The sequence below is a fragment of the Protopterus annectens genome, chromosome 5.part1 (assembly GCF_019279795.1).
Source record: "Protopterus annectens isolate FY-2018-M chromosome 5.part1, PAN1.0, whole genome shotgun sequence".
Classification (NCBI taxonomy): domain Eukaryota; kingdom Metazoa; phylum Chordata; order Ceratodontiformes; family Protopteridae; genus Protopterus; species Protopterus annectens.
This window is the reverse complement of record NC_056736.1, coordinates 455,728,468-455,750,967: the sequence shown is the minus strand read 5'-3', so window position 1 is coordinate 455,750,967 and position 22,500 is coordinate 455,728,468. Positions and strand designations below refer to the sequence as shown.

At 41.9% G+C, this 22,500-nt stretch overlaps 1 protein-coding gene across 2 annotated transcripts in view; it reads left to right on the top strand.

The window, feature by feature from the left end:
- MPZL1 (myelin protein zero like 1) overlaps nt 1-22,500 on the top strand; it is a 1,012,702-nt gene that overhangs the window by 284,564 nt on the left and 705,638 nt on the right. For both annotated transcript variants that reach the window (XM_044073105.1, XM_044073106.1), the window contains exon 2: nt 11-171. In XM_044073105.1, coding sequence (XP_043929040.1) covers nt 11-171 — 161 coding nt within the window. The remainder of the gene's footprint in view (nt 1-10; nt 172-22,500) is intronic.

The following is a 22,500-nucleotide window of genomic DNA, read 5'->3' as shown; positions in this document are numbered from 1 at the left end:
CTCTCTCTAGTACCAAGGATTTCCAGTGTTACAATACATACTGCACCAGAGCTCAGTTTTGGGAATGGAACACTGGCAACACTTCCCTGCACATTTCAATCAAGCAGTCCAGTTAGTCCACAGACAGCTGTCACATGGCAGTATGTACCATCTGGTGGAAGTCCTACCGTGGTAAAAATTTTTACTCTGTTCACCTGTCAGTAAAATTGTCTTAATCTAAATAACTTTAAAATAAATTTTCCATTCATCATTCTCCCTTATTTTCCAGTTGGCCATGAAAGACATGGGATTAGATGTCTACTAGCATAGGTGTGTGTGTCTGTGTGCCTGTCTGTCCATCTGTTCCTGCTGATTCTTCAGACATTTACTGCAATTTATTAACTTGTCGTTTCTTCTGTTCCTTGGTGCTGTGGTGGTTGAGCCTGTACAGACCACTGTGCCCAGCATGCTATTTAAAAAAAAGAATGCACATGTAGTATGATGTACACACACACACACACACACACACACACACACACACACACACACACACACACACACACACACACACACAGCTTCCTTTGCATAGGAGAAGGTTGCAACATGTGCTATTGCTTCATTTCTCCATTTAAAGGAGATTAGTTATGCCAAAAGCTTAAAGGCAAAAAAAACTCTCCAAAGTTTCTTCTATAAACTGCCTGTTTTAGGACTCCAGCTCCCCATCCCAAGATCATGTCATCTGTGGCTGCTGACAGTCGTTAACTTCTTTGTGGCCTCCAACCCCAGCTAAGCCTTTTAATAAACTCCAGGTGTTTGATCTGTAGAGTGAAACTGCCTCACTTTTACAACAGAGGCTCCAAGAAAACCCTTGGTGCCTACAACAGTGTCTTCAGTTATTGACTCAAATGAGGTGAAATCCATGCAGTAGTAATTGCAGGACAAGGATAAATTGGCCGTAATCATGACTTTTAGGCCTAATTACCTAGAACTGTCTAAGGTGTTCTAAGGCCAGTCAAGGCCTTCCTACTCTCCAGTATAGCTCTGCTGCCTACGGTAGACCTTGAAAAGCTAGCAAAAACAATCAAGCCACAAACAGGGCACAGAGCTAAAAATATGTATCCCCTCTTTCCTGGCTTCTTGGGCCACAGATGCTAAGAGGGTTTGCAAAAGGGTCAAGTTCTGTCCTTTTTCTCTTACCCTGGGATCGTCCCATGGACACATTGCTATAGTTTTCAGCTCCTCATTGTGCTATTACTCAAATGGCTAGTGCCTTAAGCCTGCATTTTTGGTGATGCCACAAATGTGATGAAGTTATTAATAGAAGCTATCTAGTTGATGTGGTAAAAATTGATGTGGTAAAAATGCGGATTAGGTTATTGTAATAAGTCTAATAGTAAGGTATATAGTTAAACAAATGTGTATTTTTTTCACTGAACATGTGTATAATGTCACCTTTGGTAAAGAAACATTAGAACCCTTTTTAGGAAGAGTTGCTGTTAAATGATAAATTAAGGGTACTTTAAAGAGAAAAAGTTTGAAGGATGTGGTTTCGCATAGTTACTTTAAGTGTAAGGTTGTGCCTATTCAAAAAGCACCAACACCACAAGGAACTTTTGCCTTTGATTAGTGTAATACATGTAAGTATGTAGCAAAGGCAGCTCAGTATGTTGGTAAGATGGTTTTAATGTAAGGGACAGAATATTTGCATTGCTAAAGCAGATGCATGTATTGTCTGTGTGATTTGTGTTTCAAAAGACAAGCGCAAACAAATTAAAAATAAGATTACAGGAACATATGAATGATGTACAGAATGAGAATTCGGTAGCTGAACAAGTCATCAATGACATTAAAGGCAAGAAAGACTTGGAGAGAAGTGAAGCTGTGGAAAGGAGTTTACTTGGGAAGGAAGCTGAATTGATTCTGATGCAGTAGTCCGTGTTAATTTGGGCTGAATAATGAATTCAACTGGAAAATGTTGATTGGTTGATTAAATGTTTGCACTTTTATAGTATTCCTATTTGTGTTATTCAGTAGTGCCAGTGACTCAGCAGATAGCACACTTGCCTTTGGTGCTGGAAGATCAGACAAGTACACTACACTCCTTTTTGTGTGCCATCTTTTGCATGTGCTATACCAAGGTCCTGTTTGCCGGGGTTAATGGTAGTTCAAGGTAGGTGTAAAAGCTGCTACAGCACTTATTGCAAAGAGTAGGGGAAGTTCCCTGGTTTCCTGACAAATTTTCCACCAAGCTTGAATACCACTTCGGTTCTCTCCTGAAAAGAGGCTGTTGGCATAATGATTCTAACCTTAATAAACAAGTGATAAACATTGTCTGCCTGTCTTGCTTGCTTTTTAAATGTCAAGCCCTTTAAGGCATGTTACTGCCAAAGTCCAGACCATAAGTTAGTAAAGTTGCCCAATTTGCCTTTCTTTCCCCATAGTCAGTTGCACTTTAGTGGTGATATGTATAGAGTTTACAGAAAGTCCAGTCTCTGCTCTTTTCCCTGATGGCTCCATTGCCATGATTTAAGTCCTCTATGTCAGTACTAATATTGGTGGTGTCCAGTCCTCCAAACAGCGACAGTTCAGATTTACATGATACTGTTGCAGTCAGAATCAATTTAACTGCAAGCCTACTGATGGATTTGGCTATGAACATGTTGGCACTGGTTGATGTATTCCACCTGTAGTTGCTGTATACTTGGGCCCAGGTTATGCAAGTGCCAACCTTCTTGCAAAGTGCACTACAGGCAGCCTAGGTAGCTTTTAAAACTTATTCAAACTCCTTCCTCCAGCCTGACCTGCCACAGCCTATCCCCAGAAACCTCCCTCAGTGCTGATATCCTCCTCCTCCGATCAGCCTTCCCATGAAAGCCCTAGTAAGTCAAAAAGAAAAGTTATTTGGAATCTCATCTAGGCTGCCCAGCAGCCAATTTGTATGATGAGGAGAAAAGGGCAAATTCCAGGGATTCATTGTAGTCCCAAGGTTTCAGTAATATCTGTACATGATAGAACAAAGAGGGGAGTGGCCTGTATACCCCATTCAAACTTCCAAAGGAGGTTGTCCTTGTGGTTGGGTTCACTATTGATAGACATGTTAAGAAGATGCTATTAGGTTTGCTTGGGTATCCCCACTCCCTCCCAATACAAACTGCATTTTCTGCAGCCCAAGATAATGCACTGTCTGAATTGAGACTCTCAAACTTGAAGCAATTCTATGGCCATAGACAGGTTTGGTAACAACATGTTGGCAACTGTCAAGCTTTCCTTAAAGGCATTACTGTTTCACTTGTTTGGTCTATTTTCAGTGGCATTTAGCCAACAAGATGTTCATATGGAAGAACTACTGTGCGTCTACCTTTAGGATATATGCAAGGTCTGGACTGCAGCCTCTTCAAACATGACATCCTTATTTTCCGTATCATAAAGTACTGCAGAAGTTGTGGCCCATACAGTAGGATCACTGACACTCATGGCTTGCCCAGACTGACTTTGTGGATAATGCAACTGTTGCCTTTTGGATTCCCAGCTTTTAGGTCCGTTTCTGTTTGACAAGGTGAAGAGGCACCTTAAGGATATGGAAGAGCTCAGTAAGACCCTCTTGTTTGCAGGAGTAAAATTTAGAAGAGAAGGAAGAAAAGTTGTGGTTGTTGGCAGAGAAAGTCAGCAGGTTAATGTTGGAAGGGGCCAGTCACAGTTGGGTCAGTTCTAGCAGGATTAGTCTACACAGCTAAAGAAAAAGACAACTGCTACTCATAAGAAGACATCCCCAAGGTGGACAGCAGTGTTCCTGCATACTTAACTGCTGCCTTCCTGAGGCAGGTGGAGGTTGACTGTCTCACCACGTGACACACTGGCTAATGGTCACATGTCTGAGTTGCCTTTTGTTTTTTCTTTTTGTTTTTTTGTTTTTGATAAAATCCAGAATATATGCAATGTCATTCCACAACCTGTTGGCCCAACATTACCACCCTTGCCAGACATCTGACCTCCATCAAAAGTAAACCGAAGGAAAGGAAGTGTTACGTATTACATCTTGGTTAGCTCTTTTCTGTCTGAAAAAAAATGTCAGTACTATTCTAGATTCTACAGATGAAAAACAAGGGTGATGGAGAGACTACATCAGGTGCAGATGGGAAGAACAAACTTTAACCTAGATCTTAGAGTGTTCTACTTCACTGAGAGTCATGGATGTGTGGAGCAGGCTTCCTGAATGGGCAGTGAACTTTAACCCGGCTAACACCTTCAAGAGTGCATGGGCCAAATGGAAAAGTGGGGGGAGAGAGAGCGAGCAGGTAGAGAAAATGTCAGTCGATTACTGTAGCCTAGATGGCTTCCTTCTTGAAATATGCTTATGGATATGATGGATCATAATTTCCAATTGTCTTGCATATATTAAGAGGAACACAACACCAGATGAATCCTAGAAAGGACTGTGTTAAATGGCATTGGCTCCCAGTGCAAATCCCTGAGATCCAACAGAGTATTCCTTTTTGATTCTTGCAGTTAGGGTCATCCTTTCCAAAAATTATAATTCAGCATTTTTTCCCAGAAGTTCCTGAACTCTAGGATGAATGCATGCCCTGTCCTTCATGATTTCTTTTGTTGTCTGGCTAAGAGTGTTTATGCCCCCAAGTCCAACATTTTTGTGCATCTTTGCTATCATTGATAAAAGTTGCCTGTGAAAGTAAAGCTATGCCCAATAATTTTCAGGTACAATACAGACTAACAGAGTAGTGCAAGACTAGCACTTATTATAGTAAGTTATTTTTTCTTCTTGGAGTGCTAATTTTCTAACTGACCCTAGCCAAGACATTTTAATTCATTTTCAATTCACTTAATGTAAAGGAATCCAGTCTTGCTAATTAGTAGGTGGAGCTGAGAAATTGATCCATTATTTAGCTGTATTATTATTTAGCTGAAGTGCTGTGTGACCACTCCTGTTTTTTGACTGCTTTTGATTTTTCCCACCCACCCCATCCCTCTTGTGCTATTAAACTTGGTGGCTTTTCAGTTGCCCACACCTACTATAAATCTGACTTTGGACATTCCTTCCAGTCTGGTGTCATCTGTTCATGCTGCCAGGCACTGAGAAATCAACAAGGAAAGCCCTCCCCTTAGACTCTTAAAGCTGGAGTTATCTTCTGTTTCATACCATCCCACTTACTGATTACACACTGCAAATTTCAGTGTATTAATCCTTTTTTTCCTAATTTTTTAAATTCTGTAGCATCTAGGACTAGGCTAGCAGTAACTGGTGAGCATAGGAATCGCTTCTTAGGAATCGGCTTGAGACTATTGCTTCTGTTTTGATTCTGTTGAAAGAAGGTGCAGAGGGACATTATTTCCTAGCGTTTCTAGAGATTACCAGTCACTGGAAAGCCTAAAAATTACTTCTTAGGAGTTCGCTTTAGAGTAATGCTACTGCTTTGTTCTTGGTGAGAGAAGGAGTAGAGGGACACTGGTTCTTGCTGGTCTTTGATAGGGTAATGTGTTCAGGACTTCACTGAGTGGTCTGGTTGCAATTTAGTTGAGAAACTCTTCAGTGCCTTTGTGCATCTTGTCTTTCTGTTGTGTCCAACTGCTATAGGTTCTATTAGCTGTATTTACTAAGAGAAGACGATAGACAGTGTACTGAACCTCATAAGTATCTGGGTTAATGTAAGGAAGGTTTTGTAAAAGCCTGCCAAAACGGGGGCCCCTTATTGCAAAGAGTAGGGAAGTTCCCTGGTTTCCTGACAAATTTTCCACCAAGCTTGAATACCACTTCGGTTCTCTCCTGAAAAGAGGCTGTTGGCATAATGATTCTAACCTTAATAAACAAGTGATAAACATTGTCTGCCTGTCTTGCTTGCTTTTTAAATGTCAAGCCCTTTAAGGCATGTTACTGCCAAAGTCCAGACCATAAGTTAGTAAAGTTGCCCAATTTGTCTTTCTTTCCCATAGTCAGTTGCACTTTAGTGGTGATATGTATAGAGTTTACAGAAAGTCCAGTCTCTGCTCTTTCCTGATGGCTCCATTGCCATGATTTAAGTCCTCTATGTCAGTACTAATATTGGTGGTGTCCAGTCCTCCAAACAGCGACAGTTCAGATTTACATGATACTGTTGCAGTCAGAATCAATTTAACTGCAAGCCTACTGATGGATTTGGCTATGAACATGTTGGCACTGGTTGATGTATTCCACCTGTAGTTGCTGTATACTTGGGCCCAGGTTATGCAAGTGCCAACCTTCTTGCAAAGTGCACTACAGGCAGCCTAGGTAGCTTTTAAAACTTATTCAAACTCCTTCCTCCAGCCTGACCTGCCACAGCCTATCCCCAGAAACCTCCCTCAATGATGATATCCTCCTCCTCCGATCAGAAGCCTTCCCATGAAAGCCCTAGTAAGTCAAAAAGAAAAGTTATTTGGAATCTCATCTAGGCTGCCCAGCAGCCAATTTGTATGATGAGGAGAAAAGGGCAAATTCCAGGGATTCATTGTAGTCCCAAGGTTTCAGTAATATCTGTACATGATAGAACAAAGAGGGGAGTGGCCTGTATACCCCATTCAAACTTCCAAAGGAGGTTGTCCTTGTGGTTGGGTTCACTATTGATAGACATGTTAAGAAGATGCTATTAGGTTTGCTTGGGTATCCCCACTCCCTCCCAATACAAACTGCATTTTCTGCAGCCCAAGATAATGCACTGTCTGAATTGAGACTCTCAAACTTGAAGCAATTCTATGGCCATAGACAGGTTTGGTAACAACATGTTGGCAACTGTCAAGCTTTCCTTAAAGGCATTACTGTTTCACTTGTTTGGTCTATTTTCAGTGGCATTTAGCCAACAAGATGTTCATATGGAAGAACTACTGGCGTCTACCTTTAGGATATATGCAGGTCTGACTGCAGCCTCTTCAAACATGACATCCTTATTTTCCGTATCATAAAGTACTGCAGAAGTTGTGGCCCATACAGTAGGATCACTGACACTCATGGCTTGCCCTGACTGACTTTGTGGATAATGCAACTGTTGCCTTTTGGATTCCCAGCTTTTAGGTCCGTTTCTGTTTGACAAGGTGAAGAGGCACCTTAAGGATATGGAAGAGCTCAGTAAGACCCTCTTGTTTGCAGGAGTAAAATTTAGAAGAGAAGGAAGAAAAGTTGTGGTTGTTGGCAGAGAAAGTCAGCAGGTTAATGTTGGAAGGGGCCAGTCACAGTTGGGTCAATTCTAGCAGGATTAGTCTACACAGCTAAAGAAAAAGACAACTGCTACTCATAAGAAGACATCCCCAAGGTGGACAGCAGTGTTCCTGCATACTTAACTGCTGCCTTCCTGAGGCAGGTGGAGGTTGACTGTCTCACCACGTGACACACTGGCTAATGGTCACATGTCTGAGTTGCCTTTTGTTTTTTCTTTTTGTTTTTTTGTTTTTGATAAAATCCAGAATATATGCAATGTCATTCCACAACCTGTTGGCCCAACATTACCACCCTTGCCAGACATCTGACCTCCATCAAAAGTAAACCGAAGGAAAGGAAGTGTTACGTATTACATCTTGGTTAGCTCTTTTCTGTCTGAAAAAAAATGTCAGTACTATTCTAGATTCTACAGATGAAAAACAAGGGTGATGGAGAGACTACATCAGGTGCAGATGGGAAGAACAAACTTTAACCTAGATCTTAGAGTGTTCTACTTCACTGAGAGTCATGGATGTGTGGAGCAGGCTTCCTGAATGGGCAGTGAACTTTAACCTCGCTAACACCTTCAAGAGTGCATGGGCCAAATGGAAAAGTGGGGGGAGAGAGAGCGAGCAGGTAGAGAAAATGTCAGTCGATTACTGTAGCCTAGATGGCTTCCTTCTTGAAATATGCTTATGGATATGATGGATCATAATTTCCAATTGTCTTGCATATATTAAGAGGAACACAACACCAGATGAATCCTAGAAAGGACTGTGTTAAATGGCATTGGCTCCCAGTGCAAATCCCTGAGATCCAACAGAGTATTCCTTTTTGATTCTTGCAGTTAGGGTCATCCTTTCCAAAAATTATAATTCAGCATTTTTTCCCAGAAGTTCCTGAACTCTAGGATGAATGCATGCCCTGTCCTTCATGATTTCTTTTGTTGTCTGGCTAAGAGTGTTTATGCCCCCAAGTCCAACATTTTTGTGCATCTTTGCTATCATTGATAAAAGTTGCCTGTGAAAGTAAAGCTATGCCCAATAATTTTCAGGTACAATACAGACTAACAGAGTAGTGCAAGACGAGCACTTATTATAGTAAGTTATTTTTTCTTCTTGGAGTGCTAATTTTCTAACTGACCCTAGCCAAGACATTTTAATTCATTTTCAATTCACTTAATGTAAAGGAATCCAGTCTTGCTAATTAGTAGGTGGAGCTGAGAAATTGATCCATTATTTAGCTGTATTATTATTTAGCTGAAGTGCTGTGTGACCACTCCTGTTTTTTGACTGCTTTTGATTTTTCCCACCCACCCCATCCCTCTTGTGCTATTAAACTTGGTGGCTTTTCAGTTGCCCACACCTACTATAAATCTGACTTTGGACATTCCTTCCAGTCTGGTGTCATCTGTTCATGCTGCCAGGCACTGAGAAATCAACAAGGAAAGCCCTCCCCTTAGACTCTTAAAGCTGGAGTTATCTTCTGTTTCATACCATCCCACTTACTGATTACACACTGCAAATTTCAGTGTATTAATCCTTTTTTTCCTAATTTTTTAAATTCTGTAGCATCTAGGACTAGGCTAGCAGTAACTGGTGAGCATAGGAATCGCTTCTTAGGAATCGGCTTGAGACTATTGCTTCTGTTTTGATTCTGTTGAAAGAAGGTGCAGAGGGACATTATTTCCTAGCGTTTCTAGAGATTACCAGTCACTGGAAAGCCTAAAAATTACTTCTTAGGAGTTCGCTTTAGAGTAATGCTACTGCTTTGTTCTTGGTGAGAGAAGGAGTAGAGGGACACTGGTTCTTGCTGGTCTTTGATAGGGTAATGTGTTCAGGACTTCACTGAGTGGTCTGGTTGCAATTTAGTTGAGAAACTCTTCAGTGCCTTTGTGCATCTTGTCTTTCTGTTGTGTCCAACTGCTATAGGTTCTATTAGCTGTATTTACTAAGAGAAGACGATAGACAGTGTACTGAACCTCATAAGTATCTGGGTTAATGTAACTTCTCGGGAAGCAGCTTGGGACTAGTGCTGCTCCTTTTGCTTGTAGCAAGAGAAGGATCAGTGTTTAGTCCTGGATAGTCTTGATTGTAGTGACTACTCTTACAGCACCCAAGCTGCTGAGCTATAAACCCTTGTTGTACCATCCGCTTGTAGATCACTTAAAGGTCTATAACCATGGATAGCTCTATAGCCAGTTTTGTGGCTGTGCATCGTAAGACAATAGAACAATAGTCTCTGTGATTATGGACAACCATCTAATTCTTAAACTGATATAGTATGTGAAAGACGCTACATAATTTCACTGGAGGTAAGGCTGTCTTAAAGCAGGCATTTATACAGGTTGTTAGAAACGCACATACTCTGCACCCACCACCATTAGACCTGCACATGCTGAGGATCTTGAATGTAATCTTGCTAAAGCCCAAAGGCTTTCCACACATTAAGTATCCTTGACAAGCTCACTGGTACTCTATCAAAACAACCACCATGACACACACACCCGCATCTTATGATGTCTTAACTGCTAGGCCTATAAGGCAAACTACTACACAACCAAATATTTTGGTTCTAACAGACTCCATTGTGAGGCACGTGTCCGCACTCACCAGGCTGTGTAAGGGGAGAGTTGCTGTCAGTTGCCTGTCAGGGGCCAGGATCTGCCAGATCATTCATGCACTCCGGTCATTGAACCACAAGTACTAGTATCACTTCTGGTCCATGTGGGTATAAATAACCCAAAATATACTCTCCTGAACTATATGGAGAGAGACCTGTGTGTCCCAGGCCAGTGCAAGTCCAGCACTGAGCAGCATCCTGCCTTTTCCTTGGATGATGCCACAATATTAACAGAAGAATAACTGATGAAGGGAAGATAATTGACTTTAATAAATTGTCTTAGTTTCTGGTGTCATTCAAAGGGGGGGATACAATATTCGTAAACGTGGAAGGATATGGTTGGTAGTCCATCATCTGCACCTGACCCCTCTAGGCTTTTTGAGTATTGGTTAAAACCTTATCCACCCCAGATTGTACCTTTTTCAGGCACTGTCAGCCTGATAAAGCTTTCAACATAGCAAATCCAACCCAAGATAATATAAAGGTGTTGCTGCTCAATGCTAGGGGTCTAAACAAGAAACTCCAATCCCTGCTAGCTCTACTTGCCCTGGAGAATACAGATGTCTGTGCAGTTAATGAGACATGGTTTAAAGCCACATAGAGCACTCATTCAGGGCAGGGCTGTAATGCCTTCTACACATTTAGACCAGCTACTGCATAGAAAGGGACAAAAGATGATGGTGTTTCAATTTACATCAGAAACAAAACACTGCAAGGCTTGTCAAACAAAGAAAATACAATGGCCAGAAAACCAAAATAAATTTAATAGCAGCACTGAATACTCTGACGTCTCGGCTCCTTACTCCTTGAAGGCTTTTCAGCCGAGATGTCAGAGTATTCAGTGCTTCTATTAAATTTATTTTGGTTTTCTGGCCGTTGTATTTTCTTTGTTGCTGTTTCGTTCTTTTGGTTGTATTATAAGGCTTGTCAAACAGTCTGACACACACACAAGCTTCTTTATGTCTGTATTGCAGTAGACAAAGTCCCATACCATATCTTTGCAAGTTGCTGGCTCCCCTTAATGACCCAGGTAACAAATAAAACATACTTAAACATATTGGAGACACTGCCCATTCATCCCAACACCATATTCATGGATGACTTTAGCTACCTCATTTATAAATTGTGAATCGTACACTACCCAAGCGTGTAGGTGCAGTGATTGCTGGACTTTGTAAACCGAACCCCCCCCCCCCCCCGGGACAAGCTAAGGGAGCTACCATCCTTGACCTTGTCTTCACAAATATGGTTGAACATTAGCTCCCCTCCCAGATGTAATGTCCTCACTGGTCAGGTCTGATCGTAAAGTTGTCTCCTTTGAAATAAAAATAAATTCCAGGACCCTGGCTAACCCTGGAACTTTTAGCAGTTATTCTAAGGCAAGCTTTCTACTATTAAAAAAATTACAAGCCCTCTCAAACCCTAAAATTATTCACACAAACCCTGTGCAATCATGTTTAGGGCTGAATAGAGACTGCAGTACCCATCTGGAAGAAAACGCAAGACATACTCTAAACAAGACACTCTGGTAGGATCCCAGTATCAATAGGTTGTATAACAAAAGAAAGAAGATCATGGCAACAATTAGGAAGTGCAATACCTAGCAAGATAAGAATGCTGCCAGTCTAAACAAGCAACTCTGGGAGCTAATTGTCTACCAAAGCCAAATCTTGAGGTAAAAATAATCTCCCAGGCCAAGAACAGTCACAAGGCATTCTTCAGCTATGTCTGCAACCTCAAAGGCCATAAACAGTGTGCTGAACTAGTTGTAAATGGAGCCACCTATGCTGAGCCAGAAGATGTAGTAAAGCTACTGGCTGACCAGTTTAGCTCCAATTTTAGTTCCATTCCCTTCCAGATACCTCTTAGGAAATACCTTCAACCATAACTTCCCCCATTTATTCCTAAGGAACAGGTCCTTGATGTCCTCTCCAAGACCAAGAATGCTGCAGCAGTGGGCCCCTGTAATACCCACAGGAAACTTTCTTAATGTCATGAAACATGACCTTTCATGACCACCAGAAATCACTTTAACCACAGCCTTTAGCCAGGCATTTGTGCCAAGCAACTGAAGAACTGAAGCTGTCATCCCTCTGCACAAGGAATGGCCATCTGTGGACCAAGGCAACCACAGACCTACAAGTCTAAATGGTGTCCTATGCAAAGCCATGGAAAGAAATCGATGACATAGAAAACTTTCAGACACTGGATCCAACCAGTGTGCTTTTGTGAAAGACTGGTTATACCTTCTCAACCTGGTGAACTTATTTGAGAAGGTCACAAAAGCAATGGATGAGTGGAAAATGGTGCATACTGTTTTGCATTGTCCTGGGCAAAGCATTTAATACAGTACACTACTCCGGCATTGTAAACTCACAAAATTGTGTATAAACCCTTGTGTCACCCTCTGAATAGCTGGCTGGTTCACAGATAAGACCTGTAAAGTTAGACTTAGGGAGTCTACCTCCACATAGACTCCACTCGCTAATATAGTCTCTCAAGGGTCAGTGATGGGGCAGCTCCTTTTTGGCATCTACTAGTCTGAAGTCCAGGTCAACATCAGCGGCCATGGTCTGACCCACTTTAGACCATTGCAAACTAGGTGCAATCATAGCATCCCCCAGTGACAAAAATACCCTCCAAAAAGGCCTGACATAGACTGGTACCAGGGCCATGATCTAAAACTCTGTGCCAACAACTGCACAACAGTACCATTTGAAAAGATGGTTACCTCTGGAGATTACCTCATTGCTAATACACCTCTGAGTAGACCAAGTGATCAGGGAACACATACAGTCAGTATCGTGCCTACTGCAGTAATGAAATCGCTCTGTGCTGAGCAACGTTATAAGCAATGGTATGGCTTCTAGGTCCAAAGATGTCATTGTTTATCTGTGCTCTGCACTTATGTCAATAGTTGAGTACAGTGCCCCCTTTGGAATGTTCTGACCAGGCATATGCACCAGTTGAAACATCCACAAAGGTTCATCACAAAAAAAAACATATGGCCTAAACATGTCCTACTAGCACCGACTCAAAGCACTATCCCTATACTTCTACAAACTGCTGAGGCAGTGTATGCCTGGCCTACAAAACATTCTCTGATGGAACTATTATGCACCAGCAAAACAAATAACATCAAAGTTACCCCATCAAGGGACCAAAACTTCATCTGCAACTTAAATAGGACATGTTGGAGGGACAGGTACATGTCTCAGACTATCCCTTCTTGGAACGGGCTTCCCATCCATGTAAAGCAGTGTTTTCCCTAACCCAATTCAAGTGCAACTTGGACCACTGGTTGGGAAATTGGAAATTCACCCTTGGTTTGGCACATGTTTGACCACCAATGCCCAAGCCTCCATATATCCCTGAACTCTGATATCAAAGTATGCCCAATATGTTTGGGAAGTATGGCTAGTCTTAAAAAGACCCCTGTGGTCATTGACCTAGTCATTACCTATTAAGCTATGATCAGTCTCTTTTTAAAGTTGGTAATTAAGGTGATTATTCAGCAAAGTTTTAAAGCAACCAGAAGTAGTTGTGGTGAGGGCAAATAGTCCAAGACGAAATCTAGCCTAAACTGCAGATTGAAAGATGTTTCAGTGAAGAAATAATTTTGTTCAAAAAGTAATGTTCCTCTGCTAAAGCACCAAGAGCTTGTTGGAAGCTGATGTTCATAAGAGCATAGAAGCAGTACTAGGCAAGTGATCTTACAACAGTAAGATGCCTAGCAATATACACCTTTACATAGACATATTTTAAAAGTTCTTGCCACCCTTTACAAGCAGTTAATAGTGTTCACCTCCTATGTCAAGCGGGGCTATATGTCATCCCTTAGTGTAAAATTGTGTCAGCTCATCCAGTCATTAAGACGAACCTTAGACGAGCAACGAAGTACTTTGACTTGTAGTGGTAGCTTATTCCGTAGGCTGGAACTACATTGAGTTAGGTACTTATCCCTTCAGCAAGCCTTATTTGTTGGTGTAGATTTAGGTTCGTAGGATGGGTACTTGGTAGAGCCACTGGTTTTACTGAGAAGTAGGAGGTCAAATTGGATAGTCTTAAATGGCACAAAATGACTCTGTCACCTTGGAGCAGCTGATAAGCAACATGAAAATGGCAGCTCTGTTATCAAGATATGTTAAGATTTAAAGCCTTTTAATTTTATTGATAAAATTATTTGGTCTGTTCTAGCTGAACAATATGCTAGGATTCGTACATACAAAAGGGGGCATTGTATTCGATGATGGATCTGATAATATATGTTTTTTACTTCACAGATAAAGATTCTAGTTGACTACTGATGTACTGTGTTCTTCATGTGTATATGTTGTAAGTAATTTGCTATTTAAATTGTTAATCGCTATGTAACCCAATGTAACTACTGTCTGTTTATTTTAACTGTGAAACTTTTCTCCCCGGGCCTCTGCTGAAAATGGACCTACGTCCAGGTGGACACTCCCGGTCAACAAATATAAATAAAGAAATAATAAATAAGGGAAGGTAACAGCAGTAATATCTAGAGAAGAAATTTTCTTTGAAATTAACTGAGCCAGATAAAAGGTTGTGTTATTCCCAAGGCTACAGTAGCTCAAAATCCAGCTGGCCAACTTCCAAAAGATGTGGCTTCTGCCCCCACATCCATTCTGACTGCTGATTGGTCAGCCCAGAGGAGGGGGAAACTCAGTAGACAGTGTAAAATCTTCAGTAATTTCTTGCCACCTCGTGAAGCAGCAGCTCAGAAGCTTCACAAGAGCAGCAGCCATCCTTCAGTTCCTTATTGGTACATAAATAAGTCCCCTTTGGGGAACCCCTTTGACTCAGAATTTTAAATATAGTGATACATTAGATTTAATAAAGTTCTGTTTATTTTATTTTAGTGGTTCTGTCACTTTAAGAAACCAGTATGTCTTGTTGAGGACAACTATTTTGGGGCTTTAGTGGCAGAATATACTACTAATGTAAACGTATTTTTTAAGGGAAAATTTTGTGTAGGGAAGTGTTTTAATTGGGCAGAGATAACTACAGGTTATACAGTACTTGTGTTCATGCTATGACAACTTGCCTGTCATTTTTTTTTCACTTAGGCTAAATTTACTTTGAAGGAGTTTCTAACATTAATTTAGTGTGCTGTTCACACACTACAGTGTTGAGACGGCCAAAGTTTGCACAAGCAGTAGATTTACAATTTTACACATGCCTTCTGACCAACTCCTTCTATTGATTTTTGACTGCATCCAAAGCATATTCCGTGATCACAGCATGGACACCTTAACCCACTTGTTCTGGTCTGCCTTCTGTAGTTCCTAGAAAGAAAAAAAACTTGCACAAAAGAGCCCTTGCTGACACAGTGGGCTAAGTCTTCACCTCAGCCAATGTTTAGTGACTCTGCAGTGGCTGGCAGTCATTCGTTAGACCACTCACTCATCTCTGTGGCTTCCTCTGCTGGAGTCTTTTAAGCTACCACAAACCATGGGTCAGCCACATCCTCTTCAGCTGTTCCAGTGCCCAAATTGGGTATGGGGAGAACCATCTTTAGCAGGTCATGGAGATGTACCAGGGGATGCTCCTGGATGTGACTGGGGGAAGAGACCTCTTGATGGGGCAGATGATGTCCTTACATTCACTACTCCCTGCCGTGAAGCTCTCCATTCGGCCAGTTTGCAAAGGTTTGCAATTGCTTTAAGGTACGCTGAATGCCACCTGCACACTCTGTGTAAGGTAGGGCATAAAGGTGATGTTCAGGTGTACCATCCCTAGAACTTCTTTGCTGCCAGTTGAATGCTGTTTTAACCGCAGGTCTGTTGCAAATGCTTTTTTTTTTTTTTTTTTTGTGTAACCGTTTTTTGTGTATTGTCTTTTCTGTGCTTATGCCTGTTTGCTGGCGTCCTCACAGTTGCAGATAACTACCCAGTTGGGTTTTTGGTTACTTTTTCTGTTTGTTTTGTGTGGGAGACTGATTCCCCATAAAGACCGCCATGATGTCTTTTTTTGCCTTGGTGCTGCTTACGACCATGCGTATTGGTTTGATTGGTCAGGTGTTTGTCCCCAAAACTCTTCGTAGTAGGCTTTCTTCCCTTTCCTTGTACCTTGAGAATCAGTGTCTTAAGCTTCTTGCTGCGGGTACCATGGACGGAACTTCTTTCCCAGAGGGTCAGTTGTCTGGGAAGAAGGTGCATAAGGTAAGACTGGAATCTTCCACTGTCTAGCTGCTGCCAGGAGTTTCTCCTGAGGTTATTATGCACCCAGAGGCTCACACAGTTGTTTTGTCAGATTCTGCTACAGTGTCTAGGTTGGAAGCCGGTGAGGATCTGGCAGGCGGCACATCCGATGAGGCTTTGCAGGTGTCTGTTTTTGGCATTCAGAGGGAACCACTGTTGACCGTTTCCGAGGGTTCTAGTGGGGTTCAGCAGTTTCTGTTTAGGGAAGAGGTTCCTACTGCAGTTGTGGAATGCTGTCCTGAGGCTGGGCCTTCTCAGGTTTCTAGGATGGCTGTCCCTTTAAAAAAGAAACTGAAAACTAACCATGTTTCTTCTGCTCCTAGGGATCTACAAAGTGGCAGGCCTTTACTTGTGGAGTTAATTTCATGCTTTATTGTTGCGGCCTCCTCAATGGGTTGGTTACTGCTCTTCCTTGGTCTGCCTCTTCCCCTAAAAGGCCCAGAAAATTGCATTCTTCTGAGGTGGATTCTGATGACTTATTTATTCCTTCTCCTTTAGACTTCGGGTCTGAGAAGGAGGATTCTCATACTCTAGATAATCCGTCTGATGAAATTTCCTTTTCGGGCTCCATCTCTAGGATGATGGACTTTAAGTGAGATTGTGCCCAGGTTTCAGATATCCATAGGCGGTAGTACGAGTTACTGCAGATGGAATCTCCTAAACCTGTGGCCCTTCCTCCTGTCTTGCCTGCTTTATTGGATGTTTTTTTCCACTGCCTATAAAGTGCTGGATTCTCTGCTCTCTGCTGGCAGGAAGTCTGATAGGTTTTATAGGGTGCCTGAGGATTGTTCCTTTTTGTTTAAATGTCCTGCTGCTGACCCCTCTGTGGTGTCTGTAGCCTCTGGATAAGCCTTCTCAATTGCTTCCTTCATCCAAGTTTTACTGCCTTCTGACAGGGACAAGTAGATAGACTGGGTAAGAAAGTTTATGCTTCATCCATCTTGGCTTTTAGGGCTATTGATTATCAGACCCATAGCTCTAAACATGTCTTGGTTCTTCTTTCTCAGGCCTGCCAGGTTCTTTCTGATCTTCCAGACTCTGAGGGTAAATCTGCTCTTTCCTTGCTTGGGGCTTCCTCTAAGGTAGTTTGTCATTCCATCAAATGTAGTTATGATGCAGCAGATGCCTCTTCAAGGGCTGCTTCTTCTGGTTTGGTTCTGAGGAGATATTCATGGCTTCAGCTTCAACCTTTGCCTGATGTTAAGGCTAAGTTGTTGGATGCTCCTCTGGTAATGCTCTTTTGTTTGGTAAAGCGGCTGCTGTTGTATTCTTGTCTCTTCAGGACTAGGGGAAGGCTTTACAGGAGCTTAACATGTCTTTGTTTCTCCTGTGCCTAAATTTCAGTGGAACTACCCTTCTAAGCCAGCCTGTTTGTAGGCTGTCTCTCCCTCCTTCTAAAGGCAGAAAGGGTAGTAAACGGACTCCTCCTGCTAAGGCCACTTGGCCTGGAGTGATTCTTAAGCCTTTCTTTCCAGACAAACCAGGTGCTGTCAGACTATCCACCCATTCTCTGCCGCATTCCTCTTTCTCTTCGCCTTTCTCTCTCCCTGTTTGGCTCCGGATCACCCAGAATTCTTGGGTTCTGTCAATCATTTGTCAAGAGTACTTCATGGTCTGGATTTCCTGCCCTCCTTTTATGGGCATTCCTCAGCCTCCTCTGGAACAGCTTCCTTTTTTCCCCAGAGGTTCTTCGGGACCTCTTCTCTCCTGGTACTATTCAAGAAGTGCCGGTGTCCCAAGGGGGAAAGGGTTTTATTCAGGAATGTTTCTAGTGCCTAGAAAAGAAGGTACTTGGAAACCTGTACTAGACCTCTCCCATCGGAACACCTTCCTTGAAGGTGCCTTCCTTTCAGATGTTGTCCCTTCAGTCCATTTTTCCTCTCTTGCTCCCTCAGGCCTTTCTGGTGTCTCTGGACCTCATGGATGCTTATCTCCATATTCCGATCCATCCTCTCTTCAGGAGATTTTTATGTTTCTCAGCTTCCTGGCATTTTCAGTTCTATGCTTTGCCCTTTGCCTCACTCCTGTGATTGCTTTTTTCAGGCTTCAAGGGATCCAAATCTTTCCTTATCTGGACAATCTGCTGATTCAGGCGTCTTCTCTAGTGATCCTTTTGCAACGTCTTAATTTTACCATTTCTCTTCTTCAGAGCATGGGGTTCACAATAAACTTTTTTAAGTCTTCCCTGACTCCTTCTCGGGATCATGTCTTTCTGAGTTGCAGGTTTCAAACTGTGCCAATGCATTTCAGCCAGGGAGTTTGAGAGCTCTGGGGTTCATGGCTTTCACCATTCCAATGCTTCCTCTGGCCAAACTCCACATTGTGTTTTTTGAGGTCCGTGTGGCTTCAGCATGCGCATCCTTTAGACTTTCCTGTTCCTCTACTCCCGTGTCTCAAAGAAGGAACTTTTTGTGGTGGATTCAGCAATTGTCTCTGAAACCAGGGCTCCCATTTCAGCCTCTGCTTCCCTCTCAGGATCTGTTCACAGATGCTTCAGATGTGGGATGGGGAGCAACGTTTGGCTCCCTGAGGGTTCAGGGAGTGCGGACGCCTCATCAGTGGAAGGAGCACATAAACATCAAAGAGATGAGGGCTCTTATGCTGTCTCTTCAGGCCTTTCATCCTCTCTTCTCTGAAGGCCCCCTCAAGGTATTCACAAACAATACTACAGTCATGTGGTATATCAACAAACGGGGGGGGGGGGGTATGAGATCCTACCATCTTGCCAGCTGGCACTTCTGGTATGGGATCTGGCTATCCAGTATTGTGTGACTCTTCAGGCAGTTTACATTCTTTCAGATTGGAATGTTTTGGCAGATAGTCTGAGGAGCTCCTTCACTCAGTCCCACGAATGGATGCTTCACGGGGATGTGTTTCTGAACATTTGTTCACCAGTGGGGTACTCCTCAATTAGATCTCTTTGCCTCCCCTCTGAACAGTCAACTTCCTCTCTTTTTGTGCCACAATCCCAGGTCCTCTGGTATGGAAGATGGACTCCCTCTCATTTTCTTGGAAGGGGATGTTTCTTTATGCATTCCCTTCCCTTACTCTCATTCAGAGTCTCCTGTTCAAGATTCGACAGGATGCTCCCAAAATCTTGTTGGTAACTCCCTTTTGGCTGCGGCAGCACTGGTTCCCTCTACTTCTGCATCTAGCCAGGAGAAATAATCATAAGTTACCTCACAGGGTGGATTTCCTCACACAAAAGAGGAGGGGTCTCTCCATCCCCAACTGTCCACGCTTCAACTGACACTGGCTGATAGGGGTTTTGATTCCTCATAGACACCTTTTTTCTGAGGACGTGCTGTAGGTCCTGCAGGAGGCCAGGAAACCTACTACTAGGAAATCTACTTGTCTAAATGGAAGAGGTTTTCTATTTGGTGAGTTTCTCATGACCTAGACCCACAGTCTGTGAATGTTCCTTTGGTTCTTATTTGTGTGAGTAACTCCTTGCTGGTTTGGACCATTTTTTTATTAAGTCCCACTTATCGGCTCTTTCTGCTTTGTCTGCCTTTAACTCCCACATTTGCTTCTAGATTTGAGGCTAAGCAATTTTTCAGTATTAGACCTCCCAGAAAGCCTGTTCCTCCTCCCTGGGATCTTAAATTATGTTCTGGAAAAATTGACTCTGGCTCCTTTTGAGCCTGCTGTTTCAGCTTCCTTGCAACATTGTTCTTGGAAGACAGTTATTTTGTTAATCTCACTTTGCCAGGCATGTGTCTGAGTTGCAAGGCATTATGGCTTGTCCACCTTTTTTAATATTTCATGAGGGCAGGGTGTCCTTTCGTACTAATCCTCCTTTCATGCCCCAGGTGGTTAATCAGTTGTCACTTAGTCTATTAATTTGCCTACTTTTTTCCCCTCTCCACAATCTGACCGTGAGAGGGTGCTGCTGCATACCTTAGATGTGCATAGACAACTCAGATTTTATTTGGATAAAACTAAAGCTATCAAAGTATGACCGGTTATTGGTTTTATTTCATCATAGGTCTTTAGGTTTGGCTCTTTCCAAGCAAACTATTTCCACTTGGATTTCAAAAGCTATTTCCTTTTGTTACACTTTTCATGGTGAGAGCCTTCCTTCTTCTGTAAAGTCTCATTCCACTAGAGGCTGTGGCTTCTTCTGGTCCCTTTTTTCAAAGGCTTGGACGCTAATTCTTTTCTTGAAGCTGCTACCTGGACATCTGTGCATACCTTTACCAAACATTACCAGTTAGATGGAATCTCCAGAGCTAGAGCTGTTGTGTAAAATCTTACCATAACAGTAGATATCCTTGCCTTCACTGCTGCAGTATTCACTCCCTCCCTCCATCCCCCCTGGTCTTTTTCCCTTCCTGGCTGCGCAGGTTCTCTTTGGTTTTCCTTGGACTGCTGTTCCTACTGGGGCAATCTGTTCTGAGGGTGGTACACCTGAACGTCGCCTTTATGCCCTACCTTATGCATGGAGTGTGCAGGTGCCATTCAGCGTACTTTAAAGCAATGGCAGACATTTGTAAACTGGCTGGACGGAGGGCTTCATAGCAGGGAATCCCATTCATAAGGAATACTGCAGTGGTGAAGGCAAGGACATCTACCATTATGGTAAGATTTGACACAACTGTACATTCCTTCTAGTCTGTCATCAGGAATACCCATAAAGAGAAAAAAAGTTACAGTTCATCAGAAGAATGGTGTCTGTAAGAAAAGATTGACTAAATTTCTTGGCTAAAGTAAGAAAATAATCCGTTGTGGTACTCTGAATACAGTACTTGTAAATCAGGTCAGTAGAAACATTACTGAGGAACATAGGTCAGATACTGACATAAGCACGGTTTTGTCTTCTGCAGGTTTTCCAGCCCAAATCTCCAGTTAATAAGGAAACTTGGTTCTCACAACCTCTCTAGGTGGAAATTTCTTATTTTATAGCTTGAGTGAATGAGGTGCTTTTGTAGGAACAAGTGGATGTTCCCCTTGAATTAAGGAGGCATTATGATATGTTACAAGAGAATGTGTGCCTCATTCTATGCCTATTCTCCACTAGTGACAGCCTTGTTTTGTATAATAAATGCTGCCTTTAACAGCCTTCAGTCTCCAAAAAGCAGATAGGCTTTACATAGTTTTTTTAAATTACCGGCATTTATTTTCTCATCTTGGGTCTGACTCTGCAGCGTTTTCCATATCTTCATCAACAGAGGACAGCATCGTAGTGTCCTACAACCCTTCCCATTTTTAACACCTCTATTGAATTAACACTTGTGGCACAGGTAAATTTACTTTTATATAAAAATAAGCTATATTAAGGTCGCATTTACAAACCTTATACTTCACATATATAGCTATACATTATATAACCTAAGCAAATTACATAAATTTATTCAATTCCTGACTTTTGTTTAAACAAGTAACATCTTTATTAAATCATCCCTTACAACATAGGCAGTCATACATTTTATGTAAATGAAAAATCACACCAACACAATCCTGGTTGCAAGCATTTTATATCGTAAACCTTAGTGACACATTCCAGTTGCAAACATTATACATCACTTATCTATCCAATCATTTTCAGTCAAACTTTACATAGTTCATTTAAGTCCTGCCTTTTTTTTTAAATCTCTTTCCTCACTTGTGTGTATTCCCACAATATGCATTTTTCCTATGTAGTTTACTCTTACCCTATTCTAAAGATCTATTTATTTCTTGTTATATTTACTACTTCTAATCTAGTTGATTTAGATTTTGATTTCCATTTTTTAGTATTTGCTTTTTTGGCCGCCACCATAATTAGACACTGCACGGCTTTACCATGTTTAGGCAATTCCGATTCTGTATTGTAACTCAGAAAAATCATCTCCCTCATCACACCAGTCTGCCCTCCCAGCATCTCCAACAGTACATCCCGCAAGGAATCCTTAAAGTCCACCAATTCACCACGCTCCCAGAAAATATGTTCCCAATTACCTCTTTCCTTGCCAGTCACATCTGTAGCATTTGCTGTCTATCTGAGGAAAAATGCTCTGAAGTCTACGTGAGGTATAAAAATGTCTAAACATTCCCAAGCAAAAATCATAAATTTTCTAGAGTTTGTTGCTTAATTTGGAGGACGTGCATATATCCTCCCATTGTTTCTTTGTGAATTGCTTGTCCAGTCTCTCTTCTCTATCCTTTCTAACCTCTTTAGATTGATTCTTATAGTTATCATGCAATATTTTATATGCTGTACTAATTACTCCTGCTTTAATGGCAGCTTCTGTTCTAGATTCTTCAAATAACTCTACCAGGGCTGGTCTTTTATTTAGGACCCCTATTTATTTCTCTTTGCATATACTCTGATATCAACCCTTTATAGGGAATGCAATCTGTAACCCACAGACCAAATAAATTCTTGGCATCTTCCCATTCTGTCATTTTTCCTTCTCTAGTTATTTGCTCCCAGTACCTTGGTTCCATTGCCAATTTTCACCAATAAATTCCAGCCTCCTTTTGTCTGTTTTTCCCGTTGGGTTTTTTTTTTATATTTTTCCCTTTTAATTT